The sequence below is a fragment of the Passer domesticus genome, chromosome 15 (assembly GCF_036417665.1).
Source record: "Passer domesticus isolate bPasDom1 chromosome 15, bPasDom1.hap1, whole genome shotgun sequence".
Classification (NCBI taxonomy): Eukaryota; Metazoa; Chordata; class Aves; order Passeriformes; family Passeridae; genus Passer; species Passer domesticus.
The window spans coordinates 11,543,772-11,564,234 of record NC_087488.1 but is presented as its reverse complement, the minus strand read 5'-3'; the positions used below and the strand labels follow the sequence as shown (position 1 = coordinate 11,564,234).

At 41.0% G+C, this 20,463-nt stretch overlaps 2 protein-coding genes across 3 annotated transcripts in view; one reads left to right on the top strand and one right to left on the bottom strand.

Moving 5' to 3' along the window:
• Positions 1–3,959, bottom strand: part of GPR146 (G protein-coupled receptor 146) — a 48,988-nt gene extending 45,029 nt beyond the window's left edge. The window contains exon 1 of the mRNA XM_064390119.1: positions 3,214–3,959. The gene's annotated coding sequence lies outside the window, so the exon portion shown is untranslated. The remainder of the gene's footprint in view (positions 1–3,213) is intronic.
• C15H7orf50 (chromosome 15 C7orf50 homolog) overlaps positions 1–20,463 on the top strand; it is a 122,882-nt gene that overhangs the window by 85,504 nt on the left and 16,915 nt on the right. For both annotated transcript variants that reach the window (XM_064390014.1, XM_064390013.1), the window contains exon 3: positions 9,972–10,171. In XM_064390014.1, coding sequence (XP_064246084.1) covers positions 9,972–10,171 — 200 coding nt within the window. The remainder of the gene's footprint in view (positions 1–9,971; positions 10,172–20,463) is intronic.

Genomic DNA, 20,463 nt, shown 5'->3' with positions numbered 1-20,463 from the left:
CCTGCCCCCTCCATTTTCCTGAGTATCTTCTCTTGGGTCTTGTTCATCACAAATTGGAAGTTGCATGTTCCTGCCTACGTGTGCATCTGAGTGTATTTAAATGTAGGTATGGATGAAACACATTCTGGAATATTTGGCTTGGTTTTGAAGAAGATCTTGGTATAACTGACTAAAACTTTTGCTGGCTTTTATTAAGAAATTAAGGAAAAAAAGTTCTGTTGGGTCTGGGAGAATATGGAGGGTTTGAGATTGTTGAAGATGTCCCAGGACATTCATTCCCTGTAGCTATACATCCTGTTAACTCTGCAGCTGAAGACAGCGACAGCTTGTTGGTAAGGAGGTATGAAGTTTTTTATGGGTTTTGTTGACCTTGTTTTTAACAAAAATGTCTCCCTAAGTCAAATACAAAGATTCCCATTTGAATTGTAGGGAAAGCCACCTTTCCTACAGATCAATAACCATTTATTTTCTACTTAATATTTAATCTTCAGCTTCACTAATCTTTCCCATAAATGGTAAAAATGTACCTTCTCCAGCTGTATGTTAATTATGTTCCATTTTTAAGTCAGAATGGGTACATTACAGAGAAGCTGTCAATTTGAGACTGAGCAAACTAAATATACACAGCTGAGTGAATCCAGCACTGTGAACATGAACCACTGGTATAAATAGGAAAGGAGACACCTTGAAGCTTTACCATATTCAAGAAGTGTCAGATCATGTTCATTTGAAAGGAATGGCAACACTCTTCTCCCCCCAGTGCAGGCATGAATATTGTTTCACTGAACACAGGCTGTCCAGGTGTTCAGCAGGCTCTGGTGTTTGCACCTTTATTGCTGAATTTCAGCATTTTTTGAGTGGCCATTCGACTTGTTTTTTATAATCCCAGATCTTGTCCTTCAGAAATACTTAAATGGAGCCTATTAAAGTGTTTGTCCTTCCATCTTTAAAATACTTCCATCTACTTTTCTGACTGTTTCAAAACCTTATGGACTGTTTTCAAACAGCTCTTTTACCAACAAGCATTGCTGTAAGGACAATTGCCATGAACTACTAGGAACTGCTGATTGTGATGAAGATGTGTTTCATTGTTGAGGACAAAGTACTCCTGATGATATGGGACCTCCAAGACTGGTAGAAACATGAGAAATTGGCTCCAAATAGTTCTTTTCTTTTGTACCCAACCCAGCAAAGCAACATGGGATTCTTCCAGATCTTCCACAGGAAGAGTCTGAAGGATAGGTCACTGTGCACAGGATCAGCTTTAATAACATTGACAGGCCTGAAAAACCTTGATATGATTGCTAGAATATCTGTATTTCATCACAACCTCTGATAGAGAAAATACATTTCTTTCTATGTTGTGTGTTTGACAAGAAGATATTCCAATAACAGTGGTCACTCATGCCACTTGGCTTCTGAAAAATGCATCATTATGAGCAAAAATATCCCACACTTTAAAGGTAATATTTCTATTTTTGCTGAGGGAGTAATGGGGAGGAATATCACTTCAGCTTGAGAATGTCAGTACAAGCGGTATGTGTTGTGTAAGTTCCACCTAAGCTTTCCTTGTCTGAAATGTTAAATAAAGACTTTAATGAGTTCCTCTGCATGAGGATAAATTTAGCTCCAAGAGCAGTGCAAAGCAGACTTGTTGATTGGTGTGGGAATGATTGCTGTGATTCCTGAGCTATGAAGGTGCTGCCATTTCTGCAAAGGATCTGTGCAGGGGAGGCAAAACAGAGAACTGACTCTGCAAAGTGAATTGTGGCTCTGTGGGTATGCCCAGAACTTCACGTAGGATCCTATTCTATTATGAATCATAACTTTGCTTTCTTTGTTGTAAATGATTGTTCCTTAATTACACCTTCAGCTATAATTTTGTGATCCATTTGTGTGAAAATTTTAAAACTTGATTAATAAATTAGTCTAGAAACTTCTTACTATTTAAATACTGCCTCAGCTATTTTCATAGCTTTATTAGAACAGTTCATGCTTCAACTTACAGCGTTTACTTTTGGTCATGGGGGTGTTCTCCGGGTCATTCTTTAAGTGGGTGAGTCATCCATTTCTGTATGACATGCAAATAACAAAGTGACCCTTTAAAAGTGTGTGTTTTCCAAGGAAAGAGCAGCACTGCACCTGCAGATGCACATCTGCACTTGCTGTACTAAATTCATGTGTTCTGTCTGCTGACACTGAGCTGGAGTCTCTTCTCTCTGCCTTGAGACTTTGTACCCTACAGGCTGGGGATAAAGAGGTTCTGAAACATTGAAGTGGAGGCATCCAGTCGCTCTCCAGCAGTGAGCATGTGTGTTGCTGTCAACATCTCACGATGACCAGCGTGAAGGGGACAAGCATTGCTGCTCTTGCTCCACAGGCACCTATTTATTATCTGTCCCAGTGAATTCCTGCCTCTGCTGGAGAAGAGATGGAGCTATCATTATTTCTGCTTGCCTTGCGGAAGGCAGGCTTTGATTTCACTCTCTGTGTCTCACTGAGGTCTACGTAAATCAACTGAAGTTGGCCAAAAACTTGAGAAGAATGTTGTAATCTACAGCTGTTATCTGTGCCTTCCCCATTTTTATTGGGGATAAAGCCTGTTTGCATTAGGGTAACGGCAAATACACACGTGCTGCATAAACCTGTGTCGGTCGTTCCTAAACAACGTGCCAGAAATCCCCCTTGGCTGTGTTAACAACTAATTGCCAAGTTCTTTTTGCCAAAACAATCAGCCTAGCCCCCCGTGCATGCACGCTGCTGCGAGTCGCGGTGCGGAGCAGCACATGGAGCTCGGCGCAAGTATGTTCTGTATGTGGCTGCTATGGTGATTAAAATACATAAATAAAATAGATAAATATGGACCATATTAGAAATCCATTACTGGCGCTCTCGCAGATCCCAGGCAGCTCCAGCGTGCGGTGTCAGCCCGGCTCCGAGCGGAGCGGCAGCTCCTGGGGGGGCTGCACTTACGCAATGGCCCCGTCCTACCTTGTCAGCTCGCAAATCTAACACAAAACGGGTAAACAAAGGGCTTTTGTGCACGGTTTATAGTTCAGTGAGGATTAGTGGCCTGACAGGGTTCTCAGACGGGACAAGCTCAGCGTTAAGTCGCCCGAGGTTAACGAGGGCGGACGCGGGGCAGGCTGCAGCTGAAGGCTCTCTCGGTTTCGGACGCGGGACAGGGGACTGTCAAAAGCGGCTTCTGCTTACCTGGCCCGGCGTGTCCGTCACGTGTCCCCGGCGCTCCAGGTGCCTCAGGATGTGGATGAGCTCAGGCACTTGCTCGCAGTCCGTCCCGCAGCTCCAGAGGTCCCCTCCGGCTTGGACATCCTACCCTGTCCGTGGGCTCCGGCTGGATCGGATTCCTGCTTTTCTTCCCCCTCTCACCTTTTAGCATTCTCTGACCGTAAAATCCATCCCTTTCCTGAAATGCAGAACGATGCACTTGTCCAATGAAGTTTTTTCCAGGCGGGATTCAAATTCCAAAGAAGCCTTTCATTTCCTTCGCGCTGGGGGCAGAGCGAAGGCAGGCAGGCGAAGGAAAGCGCTCGCTTCCTTTAAATCCCCACCAGCGCCTTCCCAGCGCCGGGAGCGAAGCAGCTTGTCATGGTGATCTTCGGAGTTTAACTTTCGAGGGGGAGGGAGAAAGTGGAAAGCAAACTGAATGCTGTAGTGGAGATTTCTCTCTTCCCCCACTGGGCCCCTTGCCGACTGTTTTTATTGATTTCAATCACTGGAGGCTCGCTGGCTCTCAGAAGAAACACTGTGTAATGTGTTCTTTCCTGGCTTTCATTAAAGAAACTCAATGCAGTGCGGTCACGCTGCCGAGCTCGCCTGGCAACCTGCCTACACCCTGTGGTACCTCTTTCATTGGAGGAGATCGAGCTCGTGGTTTGGGGTTGGTTTATTTATTTTTTTTTTCTAATTCTCCAGCAAGGATTTCAAAACAGCCTCTGCTCTGCTTCTACCTCCTCTCACAGCCCAAAGCCCTTTTAAGCCTCAGAAGAAATTGTCAGCACCACTAAAGGGGGCGACTTTGGTGGCAATGCGACAGTCTCGTGCTCCTTCTGTTAAAATTCCTCTGCGTTTCTGGGGAGGGGTTAAAAGGGCTGTGTGTAAGCCACAGGGATGTGGATACAAATGATTTCAGAGGGGGTTCCTTTTTTTTTTTTTTTTTTTTTCAGTTCCATGTTCTCCTGATTGCTTAACACGGTTTAATTAAGAGTAGGGGAGTAAGCAAAATCCTTCAGCAAATATGTGAAAATTCCTGGCCACACTGTAGTTGCAAATGAAGCAAAACTGCATTCCCCGAGTCTGCAGTTGTGGTGGTGTCTCAAGTATTTCTGTTGTGCTCAGGGCTGTGATACTGGTGGAGAAAAATGAGAAATACAATACGATCCTAATTTATGCCTCAGAACTTAATCTGCCCCAGCGCAGGAGTATGTACTTTATAGGAGTAACAGTCTATAAAGTGGGATTCAACAAGCTGCATTCTTTAAGTTGTGTTTTCTGTGCGCCTGTAAATGCTTTTATGCAATTTAGTAAATTGTTCAATTTCTTCTTATTCAGCAGTTGCTAATGATAACACTTTATGTGCTCTTCACAATTGGCTGTAAATCTGAGACATGCAAAGATCACACAGTTGTAAATTAAACCAGGTTTCAAGCTCATCAAGGTGCATCTATTCTAAATTGCAGCTGCAAGTTTAGGGTACTACCTGATCACTTGTGTTTCTGAGATACTGTAGCTGCATACACACGGAGGCTTTTATAAAAAAACAAAAACAAACAAAATCCCAACATTTACATGACCACAGAAAGAATCCTTTCCTGGAACAGAAAGATAAAAAGGCTGTTCCTACTTCAATATGGTTTCCTGCAGAACTTGTTTGAGGCTTCTCTGTCTGGGTTAAATCTACAGAAGGCTTTCCTAATCAACTTAATATAAATTACTGCCAGTGTTTTTGTTGTGAGGAGTTGAGATTCTACAAACACCTTGCTTTTACGAAAAATATTATCTTTTTCTTTGAGCAGTATATAACTTGTAAAAAGTCTTCCTCTGTAAGCACTACAGACATTGTATAGAGTACTTCTACATGTTGCTTTTCATTTAAAATTTGCTTTCTGCGTGATAATGAAATTTCACGTGCCCTCTCTGGTCATACCTCTTTTTTTCATGGAATGTTAAATGGTAGAAAATCATTATTTAAATTCAGTATGGCCTTGAACTCTTTTATGCAAATTTTCTAGCTGTAGTTGTAGCACAACTCTTTGGCCAGCCTTGGACAGTAAATAATTTGTCAATCTTTCTTTTATGAACCTTTTGTCTAAGGGTCTGCCAGCCTTTCTTCTCTGTGGGTTTTGATCTGTGTTTATAGATTCCGCTTTTTGTTTTTAGGCTGGCAGATGGCCAGTTATTTATCTGGGTTCATGTGCATTGTGTGAGGCAGAAACAGGACGTTTTGCATGCTGATATCATCCACAGGGCATTTGGGGGGCAAAGGCTGCTCCTAAGCAGAAGCCATTACATGATGTGTCAGTAGCTCTTGGTCAGTGAACAAAGCCCCTTTTGACATTTCTCTATGTTAAAAGTTATGAAATAACATGAGCTTCATGAACAAACAAGGTGATACAATGCTCCTTCTTTGAAAAAAGCCATATAATCCATTTCCCCTCCATTTTGAACTCCCCAGAGTTCAAAAATTTGACGCACTTTTTATATGTTTGTCACTGTTATTTATTCCTTTGAATTTCTGCTGTTGCTTGCTTTGCTGTTGTACAGAATTCTGGTGCTGGGCTGGGCGAAAAGGATAAAAGGATATTGGTTTTGGAGGAGCTGGATTCACTGGTTCTAATAAATAGGGAATTTGGTGTCGTGGCTTGGTTTGTGGTTCCTTCTATAGGTTTGGCAGCAAAGCCAAAACCCTGATCAGGCAGGAAGTTCAGACCTACAGAGACGAATCCCAAAGGCAACATGTCATAGATGAGTATTCTGTTCACTGTGGCAATTCCTCAGAGTTTCTGACTCTGCCAACATTATTCTGTGCTGGCAATGGACAGCCAGGGGTGCAAATGTGGGAATTTTGAAGGAGTGAGGAGGAGGAACGGAAGTCTTTAGGAGATGTCTTCAGTTCTACTTAAGTGTGAGGCCATCAAGGACTGGAAGCAAATTTAAAAATGCACTTAGTGCTCTATGGAAGCACAACACAATTAGTTTGCTGTTATTAGTGCTGTTATTCCCTTCTCAGTGCTGCTTGCTCAGCTGCTGCAGTTCATACTCCCCTGGCAGTACAAGCTTTTATGCAGGTACAAAAACTGCCCTCAAAAATGACACCTGTTTGGTTCTGCCACTCATTAAAGAAAAAAAAAAAAAAAAAAAAAAAGGTCAGGTATCTTCAAGAGAACCTGTACATCTTTTTGCTGGTGTCTTTTGTAGTTTTACTTACATTTCTCTGTTCTGTATTGCTTAGCAGGGCTGCTTTATAGAATTAAACACTTCCTGCCTGTGTGAGCTGGCTCCCCATTTATGATTGTAAGCTCACTTCTAAAGATCCTTTATAAAATATTTCAAATTTGTGCAATATTTCCAGATTACAAAGAATGATGGAAAACTTCAACTGGTATCTAAAAGTGATACAGCTGAAGCCTCCAGCTATTTTGAGTCAGATGCCTTGGACTATTTAGAGCATACTGCTATATTTACACACAGTTCAGAAAGTTGCAGACTGGCATTGATGAAAGGCAGTGTATTGGCACCCACAGCACTTTGCCAGCAGATGGACATGGTATGACACAAACTTTGGGAATTTGCTTGCTCATATCTCCGTGCCTGTGCAAAGCTGACATGGGCTTTTATGAGCACAAGTGTGAAAGATTTGGGGGTCTGCCTTTGGCTCAAAAAATGGCATCCAGTGGCAAGATCCCTTTTAGCACCTTTTCAGGCCTTCTGGAAAGTTTACAAGTGGAAGACTCCCACCTCCTTAATCACAGAAAACACTGGCTCTCCTCTGAATGTCATTCATTCAAGTGTGCTGACCTGGCCTGACCTTGTTTAGGTTGAGATCTAATGAGCCCACAACCCAAGGTGGTGTGGTAGCTCTCAGCAGGCTTTGCAAATAAGCAAGTGCTGTTTTTCTGGGTGCATGTGGTTTAAATTTATCATGTCAATAAACAAGTGTCTCACATGCTCAAATAGGGACTTTACAATGTTGTAGTTAAGGCTAAATTGTAGCGCTACAAATTGTGATGTCACTTTATAAATATAGAAGGAGACAACCTGGAATATTTATGACCTCAAAACAATGAAGTCCTGTTGGTTGGGGTTTTTTAGTTTAAATAATGACATAACACTAAAACGCTTAATCCACATGGGTCACAAACATCTTCCAGATGAACAGTCACACTAATGGTTTGGGGAAAACAAAATTAAAATCTCAGGCTGTTGATTCAAGGCAAGGAGAGGTGCATCAATAGATTAATAAATAATAAATACAGCTAGGATTTAAATTCCAGTGGAAGGTTTGTTTTGTCTTCTTTCAAGTCCTCAGGTTTGGGGGAAGAGGTAATTTTAATATAAATTGTGATAAAATCACCCTCAGCTTCAGTAGGGACTACGCATTAAATGTAGGTATTTTCTGAAGCACATAAAACCTGAGGTTTTAAAATTAAAAAGCAGTCTAGGACAGACTGTGACACATCATACTAAATTAACCAGGTTGACATGGATGGATAAAAGTGTATTTGGAACGGGACAAGTTGTTTGAGCTGTGGTGAGGGCTCTGTCAGTACCTGTGCTGGGAGCCCCAGGCGGAGGGGATGTATCCAGTTTTCCCTGGATGATGCTGTGGGGCAGCAGAAGGTGCCTCCAGCTGTAAATCCCAGCCCTTTCCTGCCAGGACAGCCCTGCAGGAGAACAATGCTCCTGTGTCAGAGACCCACAGCCCATCCATGCTGGAAACAAACGTTGTTAGGGCTTGGTATTTACATTGGGACCTACAGAGAGGGAGCAACTTGTTTTGTTTTTAATGGAGCAGTCAGGGAGAAGGATAAAAAGCTTTTTGATAATGCAAGGAATGTGGTGGGGGGGGGAAGGGAAGTAACCAAGATATGCATTTACTGTAAGTATGAAGAAGCAGAGGCTTTTTTATCAGACTGGCTCTAATGATGTGCCACAGTCACTTTATTTGAAAGCTTCATGGCTCACAGAAAAGTAAACAAATTCATTACATTATTTTTAAAAGAAGATTAACTGTAGTGTGTCGTCTGTTGGACAGCTGCTGTAGTAATCTTTTACAAACACTTTATAAATGACCACCCTCAGTGTTTTCTAGGGCTTTGTGTGGCTGGATTGTTATTTTAGTAAGTACCAGGGTGGCTTTTCAAATGAAAATGTTGTTTTCTGTGTAACAATTCAATTCTACCTTCGCCCTAAATATTATTTTGTTCTCAGCATGAACTATAAAATGTCTTCTATACTAATGCAACATATGTTGCTTTTTTGCATGTGTTTGAAATGAATGCTGGCCTTTCCATAAAAGTACTTTAAAAGTATTTTAAACAAGAAAGAGCAACTCCACTTTAGTGTCCTACTTCCATTAGTTCTGATTTCTGCTTTCTTAACCTTTCTTTGGTCTGTGAAAACAGCAAGTTGAAAAGATGAGTCAGAGTCAGCTTAGATGATAAGTGAATTGACACTGAACAAATGTTTAAACCCCAACAGGTGTCTTTGGCAAATAAGATTGTGTTCAGGTATTGCCTTGTTTAACATTCTTTGGTTGAATGTCAGCAAGAATAACATTATTTAGCTCTCTGTCTGGATTTGTGTTTGAAAGCCCTTGACTGACACAAATTAATGTAACACCAAGGGTTTGTGAACTTATGGTTTTAACCAATTTAACCAATTTAACCATTTAACCAATGGTTTTAACCAACCCTAAAGCAGTAGATCTTCTCATGCATTCAGGTTCCAGTTAAAGATTCCTTGAACAGGTGAGGGGGAGCAGGGAGAGAAGGAAGAGCATTTCTTTCTCACCCAGTTGGCCTCCATGGGTGTGCCAGGCTCTAGCAGAGGACCATACCTGGCGAGTACCTCCCTCAGACATCTGGGAATGCCTGGAATGAATCTCATCTTGCTAAGGAACAGCATTTTATTTCTGCACAACATAATCTCACACTGGATTTTTCAGGATAAACACAGTGTTTATAGTCAGAGAAACTATTTAAAGCTCTTCATCTGTATGTGAAATATTTATTTTCATTTGGGATATACCGATGCATATATTTATAGTAATATGGTTTTAGATGTGAATAATTAACTGTTCTGTCTGCAAACCTAAAGAAATTTCAACCTTTGTGAGATATGTGTATGTTTATTGAAGATTGTGCATATGTTTCCTCAAGATTGCTAAAGGATCTCCAAGAGGTCTTGGATAAAGGAGGAAGTGGTCACATCTTTGCCCTTGGCATAATCAAGATGAAGCCTCTACATGGCAGACAGAGGTTTTCTCAGTCCAGGGAAGTGTGTGGTTACACAGCAAACACAAACTGAGGATCAGGAAACCTTACTGCTCCCACTGAAATGTGTGTGTGCTGAAAAATCATCCAAACCCTCCATCCACTGTGAAACAGTCTCTGCTGTTCACATCCCTCCACAGGATTGAGTGTGGGAGAGCAAACAGCACAAGAAGTGTTAGAAATTATGTTTAATACATGGGTGGAAGGTTCCTGTAGTTCCCAGAACAGTATCAATAACTATAGAGGGCAGTTGGACAGATCTCCCTGAGTGCAGCATTTGCAGTCCTGGGAGTTGGGCACAGCAGAGAGGTGAGGGAAGTACAGTGAACAGTAAAAATATGAAACCTGAACCTTCTGGTTTTAAATATTACCTGTGCCCTTCAATTACATTTATGCATATTTTGTTCACTTTCCTATAGAAAGATAAACATTTCATTTAAATGTTAATTATTTCAGGCTAAAAAAGAAGAGGAAGAGCTTATTGCAGAGGAAGAGGAAGAACTTACTCCAGAGGAAAAGAGAAAACTGGAAAGAAAATTAAAAAAAGAGCGCAAGAAGAAGGAGAAACAGCTGATGAGGGAAGCTGGAATCCCCATTAAAAAGGTGGAGCCCAAAAAGCCATCGGGATCAGAGCGGGCTCTGGCCTATTTAACCAGGTAAGGGCAGTAAAACCTCTGCAGGTGCTGCCTACAGAAGTAAGCTGTAAACCAGTAACCCAGAGCAAGCTGTACCAAGCAATAACACATTAAAGGAAATTGCTGCAGTTAAGTACTGAGTTAATGTTTCATCTCAGTTGACACCCTGGAGGACAGTTGATCACCCCATTGTGTTTCTGTTACAGCAACAGCAGAGAGAAGTTAAGTATGGTGCAAACATTTTATGGAAAGGCAGCTCCTGTCCTGAAGATCTTATGGTTGTTATATAAATATCATGGGCTTAGCTGCACTTACAGAGATGAAAGGCACATTGCAAAAAAGATTGAGAAAATGAGTTTTGTTTCTTGAGTGTGCTGCTCTAGGCAAAGGACTTCCAGTTGTTCTCTTTATATAAGCAAATTCCATGGAGTGGTTAAGCATTACAGGGTCTAAATTCAACCACCTGTAAAATGTTGGGATATTTGTAGATTAAGATGGGATTTTGCCACTATTTTAAAGTTAATAATGTACAATGACTGATTTTTGCATACCAAAATGTACAGCAAGTATAGTGGCTGATTTCAGATTGGAAGCAGTCCCTTCACCCAGTTAGCACATTTATTAGAAGACTTCAAATTCCAGCACAAAGCAAAGTCTATGGTTAAACTAAAGGACTGCAGCAAAGGGCTCAGGGTACCCCACAGACAGTAAAGGGGTCATGTACAAACAGGAAGATAATGTTTATTTTTTTCCAGACTGCAAAATATACCCTGGCTGTAAGACCTCCAGAAGACTGGCATGTTACAAATAGTGGGTTACCACGTGGAATTAATCCAGGGTTGCATCCCTGCCTGTGCTCAAAACTGAAGCATCCAGACTGTCTGAATTGTTACTTACCACTCGCAGTGGGGAGGGAGGAAATTAATTGCATTCCAGGCAGAGGGACATGTGCATTTTTGTTACATAACCCTCAGCATGCAGTGATAGCAAAATGACAATCATATTTTTGATCTGGAAAACAGCTGGAGCAGCTCACCACTGTTTTGAACTGCAAATGGATTGACAGTTAGCTTTGAACCATCCGCTCAGCCTGCTCTCTGCTACGTGTGCTCTGGTAAATGGTGGATCTCCAGATAATGCATTTCAGGTTTGGAAAGTAAAGGAACAAGCTGTAGGGTTTTGCTTGTTATTCCACTGTTATCTGTATGGATTTTTGCCTTGTTACATGAGAGAATATGAAATTATATTTGAGCTAATATTTGAACAAATTTGATTCTAGAGTTTCACTTAATCTGTACCAAATTACCCTGAAATAGAAAACTAGCTCTGTCATTTGGTCTTGTCATACAGAGTCTGTGGGTTGTATGTGCAGCAGTAGGTTGTGAGGGATTATTTCAGCAACAGACAATTTGAATTTTACAGACTTAACAGGGGTAGTCATAAGATGCTGAACTGCCAGGTAAACATAGCCATAGTCACCATTCTAGCCCCAAATGTGCCTGGACCACCTTGAACCATTATTAGCTATAGAAAAACAGCTTAGTCCTCTTACACCTCAGACCTTTTTTTCAACCCAGTAAGACTGAAATAACTGGATTTAAATTAATTCAAGAAGTAATAGACTAGCTGGGGAAGGGAGACGAAATCCAGGTTCTGGAAACCCATTGCAAGCTCTCCAGCATATTGAGTGGGTGAAGGATTTCAGTCTACATGCTTTTGCAGGGCTGCAGGCATGAATAATCTGTGGGAGGATAAGTAAATCTTATAGATGCAAGAAATTAATATAACTGGAGGTAAACAGAAGAGTGCTGTGGATTTGTGTTTTGCCTCACCCACAATAAAAGCCCTCCATGACAGAAGTGTGGGTAAGTGAAGTGACATTTGACCTGCCTGATGGCATGTGCATCCCCTGCAGGACAGGGGGGACTCAATGTACCAAATGATAACTGGAGCTGTCATTTTTATTTATTGAGGGACTGTGTGCAGCAGGGGAGCACAGCTGTACAAAGCTGTGCCTCGTGCTGTCAGTCCAGGGGAGTTAATGAAGAGAGCACTGATGGCAGGAGTCAGGCACAGTGTGCAGGGCAGGGCTGCTCACTGCATCCTGCTCTTCCTGCTGCTTGTAGAGCAGCCCTGCAGCAGTGCAGCCCGGCAGCAATGCAGCCCTGCAGCAGTGCAGCCAGATTCCAAGGGCTGCACCGAGGCCCTGGCTCCCCTTGGCAGCACTGCCAACCTGTGCCCTCTCTGCTGGGGTCCCCACTGCTGGCACAGTGTGCCACAAGCTGAGCCTTCCAGTTTTCCATGATTCTAAAAACAAATGGTCCTTGATGCTTTCCAGTCTCCAGAGGGATCAAATTGTCATTTTATTGGAAGGCCATCCTAGCTGGAAGAAGCTTTTTCCACCATGCAGATGGCATGGCCACATGCAGCAGCAGCTGATGCCAGCTCAAACTGCAGCCCCAGCTACTGCACCTGAGGGGCTGAAGGGTCTCCCCTGTGAGCTGGGTGACTTTGATAGCCCACATCAGCTCCTTGCTCATTTGAATGAAACCTGAGCATGACCAGGTTTACGTTCCTGATGGAGGAAAAGCAGCCAAATTACTCCTGTTTTTTCCCCCCTCTCACTTTCTCTTGGCCTGTGGGAAAAAGAAAGAGGGAGAGAAAAGAAGTCTTTGCTTCACCAATTTTTATCTCATCTTTTCCTTGGTGAAATGGGTTCAGGTGGTTCCCAGCACAGTTCTCTTCTCAGGCAGCAGTTGGCAGAGAAAAGTTACTGCTGTCAGATCCCCAGCTTGCTCAGGGAGCAGATGGAAGATTTGAAGATAGAGAGAGGACTGAAAGTAGGGAGCTGAAGCAGAAAGGTTATAAAACTCTGGGGGTGGGAAGGTGAAATAATGGAAAAACCCCAGAGCGGTACTGAACAGAAGAAAAAAAACCCAATTACTTCAGAGGAATAGGGAAAAGCAGGAGTGATGAAGTATTAGTGGCTAAATAAAGTACTCAAATCTCTTCCTTTTAGTGATGACGTGCCTTGTTCCTTTATGATGGTAAGTGATGATTCAGATTTAAAGGGAATACTACATTGTCTCATTAATGTGATTCTTGGAAAATCTAGAATAAAAATCCACCCTGTTCTGAGCATTAGATGACTTCAAGTGAAAAGATGTTGCAATTCTAGAGAATGGTAATTAGGTTTAATTATAACCTAACTGACCTTCTGTGGTGTTAAAATGTTGGCAGAACTTGTTTGTCTTGGCAAGCCACCCTCTCCTAGAAGCTGCTGTTCTTGTGTTTGGCTTGGAAGGTTCATTGCCATATGGATCTGCACATATGGATTTCTCCATCACCCATCAAAGGAATAGAGAGAGATCGGGAAAGATCTCACTAAGGGAATGTGAAATGACAAATTCATATAATCTGAAGTAGAAATAATAGATAATATTATCTGGATGTGTGCTGTGAATTACCTAAGCCTTGCAGTACTACTTATCCTGTAGTAAAATTTGAAAAATAAGGTGCTGAAGTACAATTATTTTTGAAATTATTTATGTCATACTGTTAGTATATGTCACTTTTCTTTGTATAGATCTTATTTTCCTCATTGCCTAATTGTAATTCAGGCAAGATTCAAAGAATGTCAGAGATTTCTTTAAAGTAAAAAGATGCTTCTAGAATAATACAAACCAAGGGCATGTTACAGAAACAGAAAAGTGAGAGACAGGCAGAATTTCCCATGGCGTGAGGAAATTGTCTGACTCTGCAGATCCCAAGGTGGTTTTTGCTGAGTGTGGTGGCAGCACTGCTGACAGCCCTGGACAACCCAGGGCAGTTGTTTATCTGCTGGGTTTGCACAATGGAAACAGATCCTGGTCCTCAGTCAAACTTTATTACAAACAGTGCAGGCCTGGGAGATTTTGAAGCTGAAATGTTATTCTTCCTTTCAAAGAATACAGAAATTCGAGGGCTATTGCTGGAAGCATTTTTTAATAGTTTGATTTTTTAAAATGTATGTCATATCTTATATAGATGTAGAAATAGAAATAACATGTAGAAAGCATATCAAGTTTTTACTCCTTCTGGACTAGAGGCTCTCTGGAGAAGGGAGTCAAGAGGTGGATTAGTGTTCACTCAGAAGTTTCTGATCTTTGAAGGAACCAGGATAGGCTGGTGCTGGGCTGTAAAGCAGGCAGCAACATCTGAGATTTGTAGCCAAACAGCTCAGATGATGGTGGCCCTTGAGGAAATCACAAACCCATTCATCCAACCCCTCCTGGGGCAGGTGACTCCATTGGAGGAGCTTCTGCACAAACACAACCATGCTCATTGATGTTGAAAACCAGCTTCTAATTTTAAAGCACCTCAAGTGGGCTTGTGGCACGTTTAGTTTCCTGTGTTGATTCTTAATGTTTTGCAGTTATTTTACTTCTCACAGGTTACTTTTTAGCCAGGGTCAGTGATGGCTTTTGAAACTTGATTCTGAATTTAAGTCATTCTCATTGCTGCTGGCCTATATCGGTATTGATTTCAAACTTGGCACTGGTGTTGATGTGTCACCATCAACAGTTTAAGCTTTTAGATACAAAGAATAACTGATAAACTAGAAATCTAAATATACACAGGTCTTTTTTTCCTTCCAGAGACTGACTCCTTGGGTTGGATAGCAACTAACTTTAGCATTTAAGGGCATTTCTCCTTCCCCTGCTCTCCAAAACTGAGATCGAGTTTCCATCCTGATTGCAAGGTGCAGCATATATCTAACCTCATCAGTTATCTTGAATTTCATAAAATATTGGAGAACTGCTCAAGTAATGAATCTCAATTAGCTACTAACAAAAATAGTGTGTGAACTTAAGAGAAAGTGGTGTAATTACACACGGCAGTGTTCCTGAATTCCCTTCAACAATTGGGGCTTTAAGGTGTCTTGAAAGAGCAGCAATTCCTCAAAGATTAGGGGCATAGTGAAGGGGAATAGTTTTACTTTAATAATTCCAGGGTTATTTTTTAAAGGTTCTGGGGCAAGCATTAACTATGGATGTCATTAATCTATTCCTACATGCTTTTAGTCATTTTGTCATATTCATTAGTTCTGCAAGAAGCCTCATGAATCCAGAGTCAGATACAGGATAAATTTGCATTTGTGGTTGTTCTGTTTTATATGAACTTGGGCAGGCACTAGCTGCTATCTGATTTCAAAGACTTGCACTTTTCCTAATACTCTAGAGATCAGTGGATTTGTTTTAGCACTTCTCCAAGTTTCTATTATTGCTTGACTTCTAATTTTTACCAGGGCCTGACCTGCCTCTAAGTGGGATTCCTCTCTTTGACCTAAGGCAGCATGTCTGTAAAGCTGCAAGTTTTCCATTTGATGTTAAGAAAATGAGATCTTCCTCATTTTAAAGGCAGCCACTGTCTCTGTTGGTGGCAAAGGAGTCTTAGCTTGCTGAGAGTTACCTTGTCATTATCCTACACTCCCTTGTGTAACTTCATCTGACGAAGCCACATCAGTTTGTTTGCAGTTCCCTAGCAGCCCTGACATTACTCACAAGCTCTGCAAAGCTCTCTGTTGCAATGCCCACACCTTTCCTATTTTTAGGGTGCTGGTATGCCAGCAGTTATTCTGGTGGGGGTAGGTGGAGGGGGTGTATTCACTCCACAGATTTTGTGCTGCTTAGAGCTATCCTGTTATCATGCTCAAGCACATTATCTTCTGCAGAAGACAAAGCTTGCTGGTAGGGTATATGAAGCAGAAAAATTGTTCTACTGTGTTGGACTGGTTATTAAGCAAGGTTTTTTAAATCTTAGTGTTGCCCCACAGTTCATAAATAATTTCTCCCATCCTGGTGTTTACATCCTGCTGGTGGCTGGGTGGGTTTCTCAGTCTCACTGCCCGTCCAGTGAAGCAGCACATCCATGATCCTTCCTGTCCTACTGCTCCTTCCAGTCCCTGATGTGCTCTGTTGCTCTTCTTTGAACTGCTGTGCCTGTGATCCTTCTGGAATGTGACACCTGGAAACAAATGTGGTTTTACTGGAGCTGCCTCCCAGCACCACCCAGAAGGGATTGGGGGTCTGTGATTCTCCCTGCTCACTCTCACTGGCTTTGCTTTGTGTGCAACAGCACTGGATTCATCTTTGAGCCATAGAGATTTCACATTGAATTTTCTGAACAATAAAAGATTCTTTTTTCTCCCCTCAGACTATTACTGAGTTTTGTGTAAATGACAGTGTTGCCATTTAGACTATACCACTATAGCTGTAATACATTTTTCAGGGTTTCTCATCCTGTTTCAGCCTCACTTCAGCAAGTCAAATACACTCCTGTTTTAGAGTTGGCTTTATGATACCCATTTCCAGGTATCAGTGTTCTCATTATCCTCTGATTATTCAAACTGTGCATTTAAGATTCTGTGGTTGTCACATTACACTCTCAGTAATAGCACTATTCAGCTTCTGCCTGTTTAATCAAGATGTCTGGTGGCAGCCTGAGTCGATGATTTTCATTCCCTGTGATAGAGTCATTGACTTCTGGATTCACTTTTCTGTGTCTTGATGGCAAGTGATATGTAGATATATGTTGGAGACATGCCAGTGTTTTTCTAACCCCCACATGACATCCACAGGATGTCAGATTGTGCAAAAATTGCTTTTAAACTGTTATTAACTTCTTGCTGGGTTAGCTGCTTTTTATGGTTTTAATACAACAATTTCACGGCTTTGCAAGAAGCCCGTGAATATTTTACTCTTAATTTAGTGAGATCATGCAGATTACTGTTCCTTATCTATCTCTCTGGTCTTTTTCCACTTATAAATAATACAGCTCTCCAGAGTGACTGAGCCAGACTTTGTGTGAAGAGTTCTCACCAAAAGAAAGGTCTTCCATTCAAATCCAGTTTTGCAATGCAGATGGTGAAGAGATGCCTGCACTGGCACTGGACAGAAGACAGTGCTTGTGCAGGAATACTTGGGTCTGGAAACTGAATAACCAGGTTAACACTCAGATGAGCCTGCATTAAGAAGTTGTGGCTCTCTGCAGATGAGGGGCACTGCATCTTGATGATTTGTAAGTGACAACACTTCTAAGCCAGAGCGGGCACTGAGGCTTCTTGAGCTGCTGCTGAAGATAAACTTGTCAGTTCAAGGTAATGCTGACAAATAATATCATTTACTAAACAGTCTAAAAACAGCAACCAAACGAAAGAGCAACAACAACAAACCGCTTTTAAGTGGCTCAGAGCCAATTTTAGCTATTTTTACCAAGAATTTCTGGGAAGAAAACAAACCTTAGCAATATATTCTGGGTATCTGTAATACTATCCTGGAAATGCTCCAGATGGACAGAATTCCTGGGTAAAATAATTTCATTCTAATAATCTCTAGCAAGTCCCCTCCACAGTCATGCATTGAATTATGAAGATTCTAGGTACTTACAAATATTTTTGGATGTATTTTGCCATATCCAGCTTGTTGGATAAGCATCTCTGGTTTCTAGAGACAAAATAGGTGTTTGGGAAGTTCTCTGATGTCAGGTTCCAAGATTTTATGCTTAGTTATACCTGGAAGTTATGAGATGTTGCAAGTATTTCTGTGGTATTTTCAACTCATTCAGAAGTAAGTTTTAGAAACATCAATGATTGCATGATTTTCCAGCCAAATTAGTAAATGCTTATGATGCAACTCATTCAGCTGAGCTTTGGAAGAGCAGCTGGACTAACACAACCTTCCCTGAACCAAACCTTTTGTGGCTAAGCTATTAATATTATCCTGGAAAAAGTACTTCCTATAGGGAATGGGTTTGGAATAGCTTTCTTACCCTTTGATGAGCACTTATGTATGGCTTGAGTGGAGAAGGAAAGGGAAGCTCAGGCCCATGGTAAATTTTCCTCAGTTGGAGTCAGTAGCTCTTCCATCTTTCAGAATCTGCTCATTGTCCTATTTAGTTTATGCAGAGGAAAGAGATTTCTTTTCTAATTTCCATAACCATAAATGGTCACTAAATTTAACAAAAGAAAAACCGAATAGGGAACTCTAATCCTGCTTTATGGCTCTAAATCAAATTATTTGTATCTCTAAATCTTTGAATTAATTTTATGGAAGGTCACAAGTACACCTCTCAAAGCATATTTCAGTAAAAGCTGCAGAGTGATTTATTTTGGAACCTTCTGTCTCTTTGCACTTCTGCCATTTTTTCAGTGTGAAACAAAGCTGTCAAAATATTTACTTGGGCATTTTGTTCAAACATTCTCATATGGAAATAGTGTATTTAATAACATCATTAACATGAATTCACAAATCCTTTCATCTGACATCTATCATTTACTGCATCAACTGAAAGATACCTGACTGCTTAGCCCCATCTTTAAAGAGATTTTTATATTATTTTTTAAACATACTGTCTCTATCTTCTCCCCACCATAATAATGATAATTTGCTTTTCCATCATACCTTTCCTGATAGCATATCACAACTGTGTTTTGATAAATAAATGAGAAGTATTTTGACACTGATTTATTTACTCTTATTATGATAGCTTTTGAGAAAGTGTTATGATACCCCATTTTTCAGGTGATAAATTAAACAGTGATGAATTCATGACTCACCAAAGTCCCTGGACTGTCCAAAGGTCTCCTTTCAGAGAAGTGAGATGAAGGAAAGTAGACTTAACTTTCTTCCCATCTGAGCACAGGCTCTGTTTTCTTTGGCCCTGTACCAATGTCTGTCCCAACAGACCTGCAGGATTTTTCTCAATTCCTTCTTTTGAAAGTGAAGTTTGCATGGATTTTGTTCTGTAGTGGCATCTCAGGCAGTCCTGAAGGCCACTGGTCTCTGGTGGCTGTGCAGGGTTAATGGAAGAATATTCCAAACCTTTCCATGGCTATCTTGGGAGAGGTTTCTCTCTTCCATGGTTGGGGTGTCCTTCCTGGTATTGCTGCAGGTGACCAGAGCAGCTTTATTCCACTTCATAGCTGCTGATAAAACTAGGAACAAAAATTCCCAAGTTTGCCAGGTATGTATGGTGGCCCTTAAAATGACTTACATGCCTGAGGAGGCTTCCAGGGCATTCTTGGTGAATTTTTTTTTTCCCCCCAAAATTTAGTTTGCTTTAATTTAATGATAATTTTATCAATAGGATGGTTAAATCTTCTGAATTTTTTCACATATATGTTGTCACAATTTATAAGTTGTATTAGCAGTACTTAACTGCTGGACTGTAAAGTGCTTCCTCAGATGGGGAAAACTAGATTACATGTATTAAATCCACAAATACTCAAATAAAAATAGTTAAGGTCTCTTTGTCTGATTCTCTTTCCTGTAAAATAGCATCTTGATTTCCAAACCTGGTTAAGAAAAATTAATGTCTAATTTTTTAATAACTCATTTCCAGTAAAATAAAATTTAGTATAAATGAATTTTCTTAACAGTTTATTAAATGTAGCCATTAGATATTTATCGCAGCTTTCATCTTTCCGTAGTATTATACAAAAGAGATTGCATCTAATTGAATAATTAAGCAGCTTTAATATATTATTTCATCTGGTATTACTTTCAGAAACCTTGTGAGATATATAAGGGAGATTCAGGAGTCTTTAATAACAGACCGGTCTGCTTCAGGCCTGTATCCTGACAGTAAGGAGACATCATCCCACCTCACTGAAGTGCTCAAAACCTCTCACAAGCACTTTGATCTTTGCCATTTGTCTTTGGGGAGAATATGGTTCAGGTCAAATAAAACCAGAATAATTAAAATAATCCATTTCACATCTAAGTATTACAACAAACTACCTCTTGATATTTTCTAACTAAAAGCAGATGGCAGGGGTTATTTACTTTATTTTGGGAATCTTTCATTTGCAGGGAGGTTGCATTGAAGGAGTGTGGGGCACAGCTTTTTCTCCCAGCTTCTGAAGTCTGCTCTCCCCTGGCTCTCCAAACTCCCTCACTCCTGGCTCCAAGCCCAGGCGCCCCATCCCTAACCCTCCTTCTGGCTTTGAGAAAAGGCATTTTGTGCTCACCCATCTTCCTCCATTCAGACTAGGTTCTTGACACGGCAGAAGCACAAAAGGGAGTTTTTATGTTTTCTCTGTGTCATAAAATTCAGATCTGGAAGAATTAACACCGCTACTCACTTCCTCAAACACATTCAAACTATTCATCCAGTGCCCAAATACTGGTAGTAGTGGTGAGGAGTTTCGTAGCCCTAGGGAATCACTTAGACTAGTCAGCCAAAGCCAGAATTAAAATTTAAAATGCAGTTGGCAATGATTATTAATCAATTAGCTCCAGGGAGCTGTCAAGGCTTCCTAACCAGAGTTAGAA